The sequence below is a fragment of the Panthera pardus genome, unplaced genomic scaffold (genome assembly GCF_024362965.1).
Source record: "Panthera pardus isolate Hobbes unplaced genomic scaffold, ASM2436296v1 HiC_scaffold_11, whole genome shotgun sequence".
NCBI lineage: Eukaryota > Metazoa > Chordata > Mammalia > Carnivora > Felidae > Panthera > Panthera pardus.
Genome location: NW_026526666.1, coordinates 64,718,494 through 64,734,830, shown reverse-complemented (window position 1 = coordinate 64,734,830; position 16,337 = coordinate 64,718,494). Strand labels below are relative to the sequence as shown.

At 40.8% G+C, this 16,337-nt stretch overlaps 1 protein-coding gene across 8 annotated transcripts in view; it reads right to left on the bottom strand.

Annotated features, from left to right (window-relative positions):
• The window catches only part of ORC1 (origin recognition complex subunit 1), a 32,587-nt gene that overhangs the window by 9,812 nt on the left and 6,438 nt on the right, over nt 1-16,337 (bottom strand). For 6 of the 8 annotated variants that reach the window (XR_002079900.2, XM_053895327.1, XM_019449287.2 and 3 more), the window contains 10 exons: nt 16,146-16,245; nt 15,382-15,509; nt 13,205-13,383; nt 11,454-11,772; nt 6,270-6,636; nt 4,822-4,926; nt 4,038-4,233; nt 1,510-1,607; nt 616-717; nt 36-207 (listed from right to left, as the gene is read on the bottom strand). Coding sequence is in view for 7 of the 8 variants with exons in the window: in XM_053895327.1 (XP_053751302.1) it covers nt 36-207; nt 616-717; nt 1,510-1,607; nt 4,038-4,233; nt 4,822-4,926; nt 6,270-6,636; nt 11,454-11,772; nt 13,205-13,383; nt 15,382-15,509; nt 16,146-16,240 (1,761 nt within the window). In the remaining variant the exon portion in view is untranslated. The remainder of the gene's footprint in view (nt 1-35; nt 208-615; nt 718-1,509; nt 1,608-4,037; nt 4,234-4,821; nt 4,927-6,269; nt 6,637-11,453; nt 11,773-13,204; nt 13,384-15,381; nt 15,510-16,145; nt 16,246-16,337) is intronic. The other 2 variants (XM_019449289.2, XM_019449292.2) reach the window with 2 other exon arrangements.

Sequence of the window (16,337 nt, the reverse complement as noted above, 5' to 3'; positions counted from 1 at the left end):
TGTACTTTCCAAAAAACCCAAACAGCTTTACTCACCTGCAAGATTTGCACATAGACTTGGTGGGGTTCTGTCAGCTTCATGCCATTGACCTCGATGTATTGAAAGGGAGGAACGTCATTTGCTTGGGCTGCCTGCTGCAGGCAGCGTATCACCTCGTGCACAGTGGCAGTCTTCCCTGTCCCAGGGACCCCGGAGATGTACATGCACCTATGGCAAGAAAGGAGGACCTGTGGGCTAGGTCTGTGCCAGCTGCCTCACACTATTGCCAGTTAGAGGGATGGGGGATATGTGCTGAGGGAAGGACCCAGACCCCTGAAATGTGGAGATGGGGGCAATAAGGGCCATCCTTGGAAGCTAGTCAGAACAGGACCTGGTTATACAGAATCATTCATTCTACAAGCAATGCTGTATTTTCATTTTCTCTGAAAGACAGAATTTCTATTCCTATCGAATTACGTGGACAACAAAAGCTGCTTTAGAAGCCTTAAGTTTGAGCAACGATTTTGCCTGTTGTGACACTGGGGAGAGACCATTTGGTTGACTGTGACACCTGAGATGGTATATGCTAGCAGGAGCCTTCCCCCTGACCGTCTTATCTGCCTCAGCAGGACTCACCCTCCCGTATGGTCAAGGAGTTTGCTCTCCACAAAGTTGTAGATGTTTTGGAATTCCTGTTCCCGACAGGGAAGAGTCTCAGGTACAGCAGAAACATGCAGCCTATAATTAGTGATAAATAAAGGAAAAGGAGGACTTCAGGAATATTGTCACCATATGCTCAGTAACAAATGGGAAAGGATTATCTATAGTTTCCACATGAAACCCCAATCACAAATCCATGGGAATGCCTTCATTCTCAAATCTCTTCATTTCGCCTCATAATCCCTTTCTCCACCCAAATTACCTAACACATAGGTTCTCATTATGGGTACATATCACATGGGGAGGTTTCCCCAAATCATAGGGATGGACCTCATCCCACAAGAGATTCTGATTTACTTGTTTTCTGATGATCTAGGCCTTATGTATTTTGAAAAGGTCCCTGCATAGTTCTAAAGGGTACCAAAACTGAGAAGCAGTGTTCTGACTCATCAGTCACCTTCTATCCCTGAGCAAGTGGTGGCAGTAGAACCTGCCTGTCCACATTAGCTCACCCAGACTTGAAGGGTTTCTTCTCTCTAAAACACATATGTTCATTTTATTCCCTACCTTTATTATGTATACAAATGACTAAAAATTACTTGTTTTTCTAAAAAAAATTTTTTTTTCAGTTTTATTTATTTAGTTTGAGGAAGACAGAGACAGTGCGAGTGGTAGAGGGGCAGACAGAAAGAGAGAGAGAATCGCAGGGCTCGAACCCAGGAAACCTTGAGATCACGACCTAAGTCAAAACCAAGAATTGGACGCTTACCTGACTGAGCCACCCAGGCACCCCACAAATTATTTGTTTTATGTGAATGAAAGCAGAGTCCCATTTCTGCCTATCTAAAGGGGGCCCATGAGCAGTGTCACCTCAGCCGGGCCTCCTCCAGTACGCTGGCTGGCTCCTGGGCGGCCAGGTTTCGGCTACGGATCTGGGGAGTGGCATGACGTGGCGTACTAGGCTTGGGCTGTATTCAAAAAAAAGATAACATATTTTAGAAGGAAAAAAAAACAAAGCAAAACAGCATCTAGGACACATCAGCAAATCTGGTTCCTGATGATCTGATAAAAAGAGAGGTGGTGAATTCCTCTTGGTTCCCTTCTGTATAAAGTACCATGGTTGTCGCTCTCTCCACATGGTATATACACTGTTCACAGGCCAAATACAATCTCTTGTTTCTAATTTACACATAGTATTAGGATTTGAAAATGTCAATCTAAGTAAAGACTGAAAGTATGGATTAAATACTATTTAAAGTATGGGCTAAATACTATTAAAATCTTATCCTGAAAGACAAGTTATTAAGAAACCCTAACTACTCTGCCCAATACAGGGTAGGGTCGGAGGTATAAACCAAGTTTGACTCATAGGCTTCTCCTCTAGATTTGGTTGAAAATTTGGTCAAACTTTAGCTCAGGACTTCCATAATCCACAGACTTGGAGAGACCCCACCAGATTTTTCCACTCCAAACCCCAAGGTCACTGTTCAGTCTGAGCTAACAGTCCTAGTAGTCTCCTTTCTTTCTTGCTACTGGCTCACTAGAGCAGGCCTGCCACCCCATCTTTATGGTCTTTCCACAAAGCATTCCCTTCTGTGGGGGCATTGCACCTACCCACCTGCTTCCCACCAGGCTGTAGGGTAATAACAATCTCTCCACCTCTTACTCAGACAGAAAGACCCTAACAGTTTTATATCTATTAAATACCCCTTGTTCTGGGTGGGACCCAGCAGATGCAATGAGAACATTGCTGAGCTATTTGCATAATGAGGAACTCCAGGTAAGATTACCCCTAATCCAAAGGAGATCTACTTGATTTTCTTCCCTGGAGGTCTTTTTTGACTTCAAGCCAAGCCCAATCACATTTCTCTTGATGTGGAAAAATGGAGATCAGCTCTAGGAAAAGTCTCCGAAACAGGCATTTCCTTAAAACAATATGCTCCATGAAAAAAGTTTCCTGATCAAAGACTCACACACTAATGCTCTCTTGAAAGATCACAGTAACATTAATAAATTAATGGCCTTGAGAAGTCCTATGACAATGAACCAATTTAACTGTGTAATCCAAACATTTCTCAAACACATTTGAACATGGGAAGACCCTCTTTTAATAGCTTTCAACATTCTGCTACAATTCCAGGAAGCAGAAGAGATGTCCATTTATCTCTTCCATCTTACTTTACACAATTCATTACCAACACTTCAGTAGTGCTCCCTGTTTCTCAGGTGAATCAGGGGGCACAGCAAAAACAACAACAGCTCTGGATTCAATACCCACTAAACACCTGGAAGAGGACTTTACTGCTATTTTGACCTTATTTAGTTGTCTTTCCAGCTTATCTCTTACTGTGGGCAAAGTATCCCATGATGGTAACTGAAACTACCCCTCAAAAGCAATCAGAACTGCTCTGATGCCAGCAAGACCCTGCATGACTGGCCCTGAGATAATCATCAACCTGACCTTTACTGCCCACTTGCACTTATCCACTCACTTTTGTCCCACATTTTCCTTGTATGAACCTGTTAAGTATTGCTGGCGTTTTGGACACAGTCTTTGAGATGCTGGTCTACTGTTTTCCCAGTGTTGGCCTCACTGAAATAAATTCCTTTCCTGTTTCACCAACATTCCTCTCTCTGCCTTTGAGATTTTGTCATCGGCGAGTGGCTGAACCTGGTCTGTTTGGGGCCCCCGGGCAGGTGCTCTTGCACCCCTGCGTCCCAGCTACACAGATTATGCATAAAACACTCTGCTAGTGTTTGTGGAAAATGTAGATATAGAGCCAAGTCTTGTTCCTTCCTCAAGAAGTTTGGCCCTTGGCTATTTGGTTCTGTATCTTTAAAAAAGATTTTTTTAATGTTTATTTTTGAGAGAGACAGAGACAGAGCATGAGAGGGCGAGGGGTAGAGAGAGAGGGAGACACAGAATCTGAAGCAGGCTCCAGGCACCCCTGGTTCTGTATTTTAAAAGGAACATGGATTCAGGGGTGCCTGAGTGGCTCAGTCGGTTGAGCGACCGACTTCAGCTCAGGTCATCATCTCACGGTTTGTGAGCTTGAGCCCTGCATCGGGCTCTGTGCTGACAGCTCAGAGCCTGGAGCCTGCTTCGGATGCTGTGTCTCCCTCTCTCTCTACCCCTTGCCCGCTCACACTCTGTCTCTTTCAAAAAAAACATTAAAAAAAAAAAAAAAGGAATATGGATTCAAAATCAACTGGTTTCATTTTCAGTCCTAGGGTTCACTTAGGTCCTTTCCTCTATGAATATTCCAAGTGGAATAACTTTAGGTATGACAGACCTGTGCTCAGAATCCAGCTGTTACTAACTGTATGACCTTAGCCATCACAATTTTAAAATTAAGAGAAGGATGCTTCCTTGGAAAACAAATCTAAAAGAACCTTACAGTTTTCTTTGGTGTCTTTGAGGGGGTCTGTAAGGATGACTTCATGGAAGAGCATAGGTTCCTGGACACCCTACTGGATGTTCTCCTTGGAAGGGGTGGTGTGGAAGTCTCTTCCTCTTCACTGCTAGAGTCTGAAATCTCTGCTGCCGGCAGAAACTCATCCTCTTCTTGGTTACTTTTACTATTACCTAAAAACCTGAATGGTGGGACACATTATTTTCTGATGTTCAGTGTCTAAATAAGAAGTTCCCTAGTAGGTCAGTGTGGATTAGAAGTATTACAGTCTTTCCTGCAACCAAGTAACAAAAGATGTGCTCTGCTTCTTGGGCCCTTGCTACTGTGATGCTCTGCTAAGGGCTTTATTTATATTATCTTGTTAAATTCCTCAACAACCTTGTGACTTGTATTTTGTCATTCCCATCTTGTAGAAGAGGAAACTGAAGCTTAGAAAGGTTAAGTAACCTTCCCAAGGTTACATAGTACAACAAAGCTCAGGTTCAAATCCAAGCTGCCAGAATCAAAGTTCATTCTTTTAGGCACTTCACTAAGTCTTGCTGGGTGCAATTATGAAGTCCTGGGAGCCACCTGATCCCAGGGTAGCGTTTCTTGCCGCTTTCAAATTATGACATTTATGTGAAATTAACATAATCCCAGACATACTTAGTAAAATGTAAATCTAACAGAGTAGCAAATAACAAAAAAATATGCCAGGCTTTAAGAAATAAGATTATAGATATCATAGATGGTAGTGATAAACGTTTTCTGCCTGCTAAGGAAGTCTTACCGAAGCTGCTGCCTAATCCGATTCAAAGTCAAGAGAGAACTCTTTCTATGGATCCGATGGGGAGTAGTGGTAGCTCCATCCTGAGCCTCTGGTTCTTCTGCCTCCCTGCAAGATATTACAGCAAGATTACAAGAAATGGTTTTGAGCACTAGGAATCAGTGGCAGCATCCGAAGTAGTCAAGGGGACTAATGGGTTCCTATTCTTTTTTTTTTTTTTAATTTTTTTTTAATGTTTATTTATTTTTGAGACAGAGAGAGACAGAGCATGAATGGGGGAGGGGCAGAGAGAGAGGGAGACACAGAATCGGAAGCAGGCTCCAGGCTCTGAGCCATCAGCCCAGAGCCTGACGCAGGGCTCGAACTCACGAACCGTGAGATCGTGACCTGAGCTGAAGTCGGACGCTTAACCGACTGAGCCACCCAGGCGCCCCGGGTTCCTATTCTTTTTACAGCTACATTGGAGGAACCAATAACACTCTGCGAAAATGTTTATAATCAAAGTCTGACTCAAAAACAAAGTTTAACTAAAGCTTATCATTTAAATCAGACTCGTGCCCTTCTCAAATACAGACCAGAGTATACTAATCCCAGGCAGTTTCTTGTCTTTTGTTGATTCTGAGGTATTGATGGATTTCCTGTCCAGTCTCAAGGTTAGCAGAAATGTAGCTACATATTAAATACAAAGCATTTACCAAGCAAACCTATTATTGACCAGGTGCTGGAGTCTCTGAGCAGGAAATATTGAAATGTATAATTTCTGTCTTGTCACATTATTTGTGCAGCCCATTATTTACAAACATTGTCTAGTGTCAAACTGTAAAGTTTGTTCTAGATGCATTATCTTCTTGTACTATATGTATTTGAGAACAGTTTCTAGTTAAAAACAACAACAACAGGGGTGCCTGGGTGGCTCAGTTGGTTGAGCATCCAACACTTGATTTTGGCTCAGGTCATGATCCCAGAGTCATAGGATCAAGCGCTGCATCAGGCTCCGCACTGAGTGTGGAGCCTGCCTAAGATTCTCCCCCCGCCTCTTGTGCTCTCTCATTCTCTCAAACAACAAGAACAACAAGAACAACAACAAATCCAACCCAACAGACTAAGAAACTGACTGTTAATATGTGGCGAAGAGCCATACCAGGACTGTGAAGCAATCCAGGTTTGGGAAATTATCTTCCAGAGCAGTGACCCCCCCAAATGACAGCTAGGTATATCAGAATCATCTAAAAAGCATTTCTAAATGCAGATTCCTGGGCCTCACACTTGGAGATTCACAATGTCTGGGAACAGGCTCCAAAATCTGTGTTTTGGAAAGGCTCCTGGGTGATTCTACAGCAGTCAGATATGAGATCTGCTGCTCTAACTTTAGCAACTCTGTCCCACACATTTCACATCATGTGAAGGATCTCAATTTGCTCTGTGGGAGGCAGGGTAACACCCCCAATCACCTCTTTTTGATGTTTTCTGGTTTCAGAACCACAGAAGGCACTGAGGATTTCCAGCCCCCCCTGATAGGGGTAAGTGTTCTTTCCTCACAAATCTCTGTGGTTTTCAAAGTTGGGACTCGGATTCTCAGGATCCTGTGATAGTCAGGTGAAGCCTTCTTGTCATTCTTGGCACATGAGCTTTGAATCTCTCCAGTTTTCTGCGGGGCTTTCAGAGCTGGAGACGAGGTATGAAGTCTATCAGGCTGAGACCTCTTAGTAGGTGAGGTGATTTCAGAGAGGGTCACTTTTCGTTTACTTCTTCCAGGAGAATCCAACGAGGCCCCTGAATTCTGCTGGGAAATCCTAGTGTTGGGTGTCCTAGGGAAACCTAATCCCAAGAGAAATCACCAGAGATGATGTATGAATTTTGTAATAAGCACTATTAACACCCTCAATCTCATTCTAGCTAAATTCATCCCCTGAAGTTACACAAAGACATGCGCTGTCCATATTTGTAATTACTGCATGCTTTCTTTCCCCAGGCCAGGAAGCTCTTATTATTTTTTGTCTCTCCTAAATTCCATGGATAATTTTCCTGGTTAGAACCATAAGTCAACCGTTAAATCAGCTTTTGTGATTCAGCAATTTCCCTGAAGTAATCTACCAAAACAGTGGTTCTTAACCAAGGGTGATACTGCAACCTCTCAGCCCCCATTCAACAGCATTTGAAACAATTTCTATCAGTAGCTGCATTCAATAACACCAAGGCCTAGATTTTTCTTAACTCAGATTATATCTATCCATAGAGATGAGATGGATCCCTGGGGGCAATCAAATGGGTTCTGTGAATGCACAGACCCACATTTGGATTTGCCCCTTTACCATGACCAAAGGCACCAGGAACTCAGCCATTCATTCAGATATCAGCAGAGCTGTAAAAATGGCAGGGTGTGTGCCAGGTGATAGGAGAAAACAAAAACTGAATGAAACTCAATCCGGGTCCCTATTCACAGGATGTTCTAGTCTAACTGGGGAGATGATACATGTCAATGTCTATAATATGAAGTATAATCATCCTAAGCACCTAAGTGCTAATAAATATGGCTTTTGAGATAGACCTTGAAAAAAAGACAAGATTTCAACAGAGTTGAAAGGGGAGGGAAGGGGGCATATAGGGAGAGAATAGATCAGATCGATGTGAGTGAAGACAACAAGGCAAGAAAGCACTGGGCACAGAGGAGTTCACTTTAGTCGCAGCACATTGTTTTGTTGGGAACAGCTGCAGGTAAGGTGAAGGAAGCCATCTATACCTGTGTGATGAATATGAGGGTAACTCATATCTAGATTGATATAAAAATGTTCCAATGTCCTGGTCTCCTTCATACCTCATTTTCCCATCTTTCTGTTAAAAACAATCTAAAAATTTTTCATCATATCCTCTCTCCTCTAATTATGTAACTGTGTCAAGTCTAAATTTCTTACCCCAACTGTCAAGGTCCTGCAAATTCAACAGTCAAAAAAATACCACCATTTATTTCTAAATGGCAATGTTGCCAATTATTTCTTTAGTAATCTTCTGGTATTTCCCAAATGTTTTACAAATTTATATTCAACTCCTAAATATAGACTGTACTAAGGGGCTATCAAGAACACAAATAACTTATGCCCAACAAACTTGGCACATACACAAAGAATTCAGGACTAATGACACAGAATAGGCTGAGCTCTCAGAACCGCCATGAAATGGCTTCAAATACATTAGAAGTGAAAAAAGTAAGATGAAAAGGGATATATCCAGTATGCTACTCTACTGGATAAGAAAAAAAAATTATATGCATGTTTTAGTATATGCTTATGTGTGTGTGTCTGTCTGTATGTGTGTATATATGTATGTATGTATATATGTGTATACACACACACACACACATATCTGATTAAAAAAAAAGAAAAAAAAAAACACACAGAAAAAACAAACCAGAAACTAATAAAATTGATTACCTACAAAAGATGGAATGGAAACAGGGTACAAGGGCAAAGAAAGGAATGGGTCTTCTCTGAATACACTTGTTTTAAATAGCTTTGACTCTTATTTTACTGTTTTGCATGCTTAAAAAAATTAATCACAGGTGGGAAAGGCCCTAAAATTACTGCCTATCACCAATAATATAACCATCAGAGGGAAAAGAAAAAAAACAATCAAAATAACTTTACTCCCTCAGTGGGATATATTCTAAAGGCATAAAGAACTGCAAATAAATTTTGAACTTTAGTTGGTAAGTTAACTACTGGTAGTAGTATTGGTATAGGAATCGTGAAATTACTTTGTACTGGGATTGCTCCTGAGAACCAAGGCTCTTCTTAAAGAAGGGAGATACAACTATGGAATATGGGAAGGTGAGGAAGAACCCTGTGGTATAGATTAAAAGTATCAGTATGAATTTAAGAGTTTTAAAATACGTATTTCTTATCTCTTCTACAAGGATCTAAAAGCAAGGTCATCTTAATAAGCAAAGCTTTCAAAGATATAGGGCTCAACATTACTAATCATTAGGGAACAATTACGTAACAATGACATCCCTCACATCCATGAGGCTGGCTACTATAAAAACACAGAAAACAGCAAGTGTTGGTGAGAATGTGGGGAAATTGGAACCTTTGTGCACTGTCAGTGAAAATGTAAAATGATGCAGCTGCTATGGAAAACAGTATGGTGGTTCCTAGAAAAATTAAAAATACAACCTAACATATGACCCAGCAATTCCACTTCTGGGTATATACCCAAAATGAAAGCAGACACTTGAGCAGATATTTATACACCCATGTTCATAGCAATAAGTTACAATAGCCAAAAGGTGAAAGGAACCCAAGTATCCACTGACAGATGAATGGATAATCAAAATGTGGTATATATATACTATAGACTATTACTTAGCCTTAAAAAGGAAATTTTACCTCAAATAGCCAAAGCAATCTTGAGAAAGAAGAACAAAACTGGAGGCATCACGCTCCCTGATTTCAAACTATATTACAAACCTATAGTAATCAAAACAGTAGGGTATTGGCATAAATACATACATATAGATCTGTGGTACAGAATAGAAAGTCCCAAAATAAACCCCCACACACGGTCAATTAATTTACAAAAAAAGGAGCCAAGAATATACAATGGGGAAAAGATAGTCTCTTCAGTAAATGGTCCTGGGAGAACTGGACAGCCACATGCAAAAAAAAATGAAATGGGACCCTATCTTCCACCATACACAAAAACCAACTCAAAATGGACTAAAAATTTGAATGTCGACCTGAAACCATAAAATTCCTAGGAGAAAACGTAGGTGGTAAGCTCTTTGACATTGGTCTTGGAGATGATTTTTTGGATCTGAAACCAAAAGCAAAAACAAAGCAAAAATAAACAAGTGGAACTACATCAAGCCAAAAAGTTTCTGCATCAACAAAATGAAAGGCAAATCTATGAGTGAGAGAAAATATTTACAAATCATTTATTGGATAAGGGGTTGATATCCAAAAAAGACAAAGAACTCATATAACTCAACAGCAAAAAGACAAACAATCTGATTAAAAAATAGGCAGAAGATCTGAATAGACAGTTTTCCAAAGAGGACATACAGATAGCCAACAGGTACATGGAAAGATGCTCAGTATCACTAATCATCAGGGAAATGCAAATCAAAATTAGAAGACAACACGTCGTATCTGTCAGAATGGTTATTATCAAAAAGACAAGTGTTGATGACATGGAAGAAAAGGAACCCTCATGCACTCTTGGCAGGAATGTAAATTGGTATAACCACTGTGGAAAACAGTATGAAGGTTCTTCAGAAAATTAAATAGAAATATCATTCAATCTAGCAATTCTACTTTTGTGTATTTATCTGAAGAAAAGGAAAACACTAACTTGAAAAGGTATGTGTACCTCCATGCAGTATTAGATACAATAGTCAAGATATGGAAGCAACTTAAGTATCCATCAAAGAATGAATGGATAAAGATACATACACATAAACACACACACACACACACACACACACACACACAGAGGAATATTTTTCAGCCAAAAAAGGAATAAAATCCTGCCATTTTCAACAACATGAATGGAGCTTCAGGGCTTTCCACTAAGTGATATAAGTCAGAGAGAGAAAGACAAATATCCTATGACCTCACTTATATGTGGACTCTAAATTTAAAAAAGTGAAAAAACAAAAAACAAGCTCATAGATACAGAGAACAGATTGGTGATCACCAGACTCAGGGGATGGGTGAAATGGGTGAAGGAGGTGAAAACTTACTAACTTCCAGTTGCAAAGTAAGTAAGTCATGAGGATATAGTGTACATGGAGATATAATGGCAACTATTGTTAAGAATACAGTTATTGCATATCTGAAAGTTGGTAAGAGAGTAAATCTTACAAGTTCTCATCTCAAGAAAAAGTTATTTGAACCATGAGTGGTGACAGATGTTAACAAATCATTATGTTGTATAACTGAAACTAATATAATGTTAATTACACCTCAATTTTTTTTAAAAAGGGAAAATTTGACACATGCTACAATATGGATGATCCTTGAGGACATTATGCTAATTTAAACCAGTCAGAAAAGGGTAAATTCTGTATGATTCCACTTCTATGAGGTATCTAGAGTAGTCAAATTCAGTAAAAGAAAGCAGAATGATGGTAGTCACCCAGGGATGGTGGATGGGGAATTGCGAGTTATTGTCTAATGGTTGCAGAGTTTCAGTTTTAGAAGATGATGGTGATGGTTGCACAAAAACAAATGTATTTAATGCCATTTAACTGTACACTTAAAAATGACTAAAATGGGAGATGGTTAAGCATCAGGTCATGATCTCGCCGTTTGTGAGTTCGAGCCCTGTGCCCGGCTCTGTACTGACAGCTCAGAGCCTGGAACCTGCTTTTGATTCTGTGTCTCCCTATCTCTCTGCTCCTCCCCTGTTTCCTCTCTCTCAAAAAAAAAAATAAACATTTTTTAAAAACTAAAAAATTACTAAAATGGTAAATTTTATACTGTGTGTGTTTCAACATGTGTCCAATCAGTACCTGGCCCACTGCTCAATACTATAGCACTAACTCAATACTATAGCACTAACTCAATACTATATGAGTTAATACTTTATCATATTCCTTTAGTCTCAATATTGCCCACTGTGACCCATCTCACACTTACCGTTGAGCTCCAGTTTCTTCTTTGCCCTTGGGGTGACAGGATGAGAAGGAGTTCGGCGAGATTTGGAGGTAGAATGCCTTGATTCAATCCTTTTGATCGCATGCTGTGCTGTGGTCCTAGAAGGGCTTTCTATGCTCTTGGTCTTGACTCCCACAGGCTTCTGGCTCCTCGGGCTGCCTTCTTGTAGCTTATCAAACTCTGCAAATAGTTCTGGGGATAGTGGTCTGAATGCCTTCTCATTCCAAGACAGTTTCACAAAGAGTATCTTCTCATCTTTCAGATCCATAGGTAACACTTCATCTGGGCCTAATGCTACTACCTGAATTTAGGATGTACAGGTGAACAGGAAGAAATGTGAACCAAATGAGCCAAGGAATTCTTCATGAGAGTGATGATTAAAAATCATTTAATCTGTATCCTCACCTGGAATGTCACTCTTCCAAACTAAAGAGGCACAGACATGGCATAGCAAATTTCCAGACTCCTAGCTGACACTCCTACACTGAGCTGTTTTCTTTCCCAGTCCAATCTACTCACTCATGTCAAATTTCCCCACAACTTCTCTAAGCACGCTCCCCTGCTCAAGTCCATAATGGCTCCCAGCTCCAGCAAGATCTGATTATTAAACTGGTTTTTGGTACCTTCTAAAATCTGGCCCCACTCTACCTCCTGAGTGCTCAGTATTCTTCCAAATGGCCTTCCATCGCTATTTGAGCTTGGCTTGTCACAGCCCTGCTTATCCCCCACACCCCATTATGTTCCTACTTAAATACCTTCTTCCCACTCTGCCTTTCCAAATTGACCCATTTTGCTACTTCAACTTCTATATCCGCCTTTTACTCCTTCACTCTTTTAACTCCAGAGACAAATTATTTTGAGGCATATGCTATGCTGGGCTCACAGACTGGAAAAGAAAACAGACTATGGTCATGCCATACCTAAGTCTCTTTGCCCTACCATTAAACCAACTACTTAGGAGCGCCTGGGTGGCTCAGTCCGTTAAGCATCGACTTCAGCTCAGGTCACGATCTCGCGGTCCGTGAGTTCGAGCCCCGCGTCAGGATCTGGGCTGATGGCTCAGAGCCTGGAGCCTGCTTCCGATTCTGTGTCTCCCTCTCTCTCTGCCCCTCCCCCGTTCATGCTCGGTCTCTCTCTGTCTCAAAAATAAATAAACGTTAAAAAATAAATAAATAAATAAACCAACTACTTAATCACCATGAGACCTTATTTCATATCATGATCTAACCCCATTTTAGGGGCCTGAAGTAGCTCAAAAAATAACCTGTATCTTAGTTTCCAAACCAGTGTCTCAATTCATTCTACAGTTCATTGGAACCTGATTTATCACAAAATCACGTAAAATAAATTTGCCCTAAGCAACTAACACTCTTTGTACTGATCTACTCAAGGTGAAGTCCTCATTTAAGCAAGTGTATTCAGCCTTGCAATGCTTTGTCTGCCACAATCACAGCTAAATATAATTTCCCACTGAGATACATTTGCTAATTCCTGCTCATCCCTCAGGTCACAACCTAAATGTCACTTCCTCCAGGAGGCTCCTAACACACAGTAAGTGCTCTCCATAAATATTTGTTGAGATAAAGTAGGCAGGTAAGCAGAAAAGATGACAAACAGGAAAAAATGCATTTCCGTAGGGTAATTAAAGCCAGTAATATTTCTGAGGTCATGCAGTTTAGGAGGCAGCCAGAAATAAGCTTCAAGATAGAACTGAGTGTCAAGGCATCACCTACCTGCACATGGCCAATGATGGTCTCAGCATTAATGTTGCTATTACAGGCAGGGTAATCATACCAGAATATCTCCTGTGCTGCAGGCTTCCGGCCCAGCAAATGCCGTTTACTGACAGGCACTTCACAGAATCTGATAAACCACTGGACTCGAGCACGTTTCTTGGAATGAGGTTCAGAATCTAGGAGGGATAGGTGGAAAAGGGAGGGTTAAGAAAATGCAAGAACATTTTATTAAACACTTCCTATGTGCCAGACACTGTACTAAGCACCTGATAATACTTGATTGACATATTATTTTTAATACTCACATTAACCCTACAAGGTAGGTATTATGGCTATCTCTCTTTTACAGGCAAAGTAATCAAGTTACAGGGACCTTAAGTAATTTGTCAAAGGTCACAGGATCAACCAGCAGCGATCTGACTCCACCAGCACCCATGTCTTTCTCATTTTGTTCCACTTCCTAATGAGGCTATCGGTCATCAAAGAAGTTACAAAAGGCATTTGAGAGGAGCAATTCTAAACACAGGCACTGAACAAATCTGGCAAATCAGGGATTATAAAGAAGCCACCAAAAATAGCAAAACAAAAATTGTGGCAAAAATTAGCGCATTAGCCACTGAGGTGACTTCCAGCAAACGTATGCTTGCATTTTTTAGCTTTATCTTTACACAATATGATATTAATATACATTAATATCACTCCATACCAGCATCAGGCCCAAGTGAAAGGACATACACAATCACTAGCAGCACCATCATCATCGCCTCTTCTCTTCCCTCACTTCAGATAAAGCCTGAAGCCATCCAATGGAGCAACACACACAGATTCTAAAATCTATACACAAAGGCCCGTAGCTCAAATACAGAAGCCCACCGTGCCAATGTGCTCCCCCTGGTGGATGTTAGTTTCATGAGGTTTTCCTCCACATTCCTTTTAGGCATACAAACTGCCACAAGAATACCTATCCTGTCATTCATTCTCTGCCTAGCTTTTGGAAGACACAGTTTTATGTAGTTTCTAATTGCTATCTTTCTTCTTCTTCTTGTTTTTTTAAAGTTTATTTATTTATTTTTGAGAGAGAGAAAGAGGGACAGAGGATCTGAAGAGGGCCCTGTGCTGACAGCAGAGAACTTGATGTGGAGCTTGAACTCACAAACCATGAGATCATAACCTGAGCCGAAGTTGGACGCTTAACTGACTGAGCCACCCAGGAGCTCCTGCTATCTTTATTCTTAATTCCCCTTTTGGAGCTCTGCCCCATTCCTACCTTTCTGCTTTGCAGAGGGTTAAAAGCTCAGAAAATCAGTTGAGGGCTGTGAGTGTGGACATGCAGCCTCTGGTTAACACTACCTTCCCTTTTGTTCCTCTAGAATTAGGGGTAGTAATGGCTTTCTGCACTTACTGATCTCTGGGAAATACCACCTTTTGTTCTTCCAGCCTTTTCAACACTTATACACAAGTCCCTATGGGAAAAACTAAAGATCTTTTTGTTTCCTTGTTTGAACATCAACTGACATACCTTCCCAATCCAACTTATCTCCTCCCTTGTAAAAAAAAGTTACATTTGCAAAATTCATCACTATCTTCCTCATACTAAAATTAAAGGACACCAGGGTGCCTGGGTGGCTCCATCAGTTAAGCATCTGACTTTGGCTCAGGTTATGATCTTGCGGTTCGTGAGTTTGAGCCCCACATTGGGCTCTGTGCTAACAGCTCAGAGCCTGGAGCCTGCTTTGGATCCTGTGTCTCCCTCTCTCTGCCCCTCTCCTGCTCACATTCTGTCTCTCTCTCTCTCAAAAATAAACATTAAAAAAAAAATTTGTTAATTAAATTTAAAGGACACGTCTCTATCATCTATTTTTTTTCCTTCCCCCTTCCTCCTGAATTTATCCTTTATCCAAAACTGCCTTAAGGACCATTTTTACCCACTCCTAAAAATAACGGAAAACCTAATTCTTGAACTCCGCCAATCCCATTTTTACCCACTACTGCTCTAGCGAGCAAAAAAGTTTACTAGACGTAACAGGGTACAGCTAGTGCTTAAGTGACCCCACCTCAGAATCTAGGGTTCACACCCTCTATGTTGCAGTGAACAGAAAAATCAGCAATCAGAAATCTTGCAGCTCCCAATCATTCATGATAAGGAATGGTTCTCATTCCAGCCCCAAACTCACCATCTTCAAACAACTCAACCAATTTAGCAACATATGGATTTTCATCATCATCCCCTTCAATCAACACGAATTGTCCAACTTGGATGTGAATCTCAGTCAAACTACCTTCTATTTTGACACTCATTTCTCTAGGAGGGAGAGAAACATGTTAGGAAATCGTTTAGGATGGGCCAACCTCTTCCGACCCTCTGGGCACAGATGAAAGTGCTCTCCAGCTGGAAATCCCAGAAATAGTTTCTCTCTGATGACCAATTCTCCTATTAGGAAACCAATTCACCCATAAAGTCATACGCCAGAAGAGATGAAATGGGTTGAATCAATTGTTTCAGTGTGAATGATTAATCTAGAGGCCTTACTATGAACCCTAACTTCTCTCAGTTATTGACAAAGAACAAAGGCTTCCCAAGCATGAAAGCTGCCCAGTAACAGTATCAAATTCTTCAGAGACCTCTAGGGCTGAGAGGACATCTAAACAACATCAAATCCCACCCTATTATTATGCAGAAATACACAGAACCCACCTTAAATAGATATAACATTATCATACCTGCCAAATTTTATTAATGATATAACGTCTTACTGTATCACTGCTTTATTTATGCTATCATCTTACATTAAACAAAACCCTTCCTTATAATCTATTCATATTTATTGCCCCTCAACTCTCAATCTGTAATAACTAGAACAGGCTGGATACAAGTTATTAACAGTTTAGTGTGGAGAAGCTATTATTTCCAGGACACCCAACAGAGTCCATCACTCACTTGTAGATGTGGTAGTGTAGTTTTTGATCCAACAATGGCCTGCCAACCCACGAGTAAGTTTGTCTGGTCTTCAGCCTTGTAGGGTAGTATGCCATGGCTCCTATGTGAAAGTCATTAACTGAGTTAACATGACAATGCTCTGATGGATTCTAGCACACAGTCCCTGCCTTCGGTGAGTTCGGCCTACTCTTC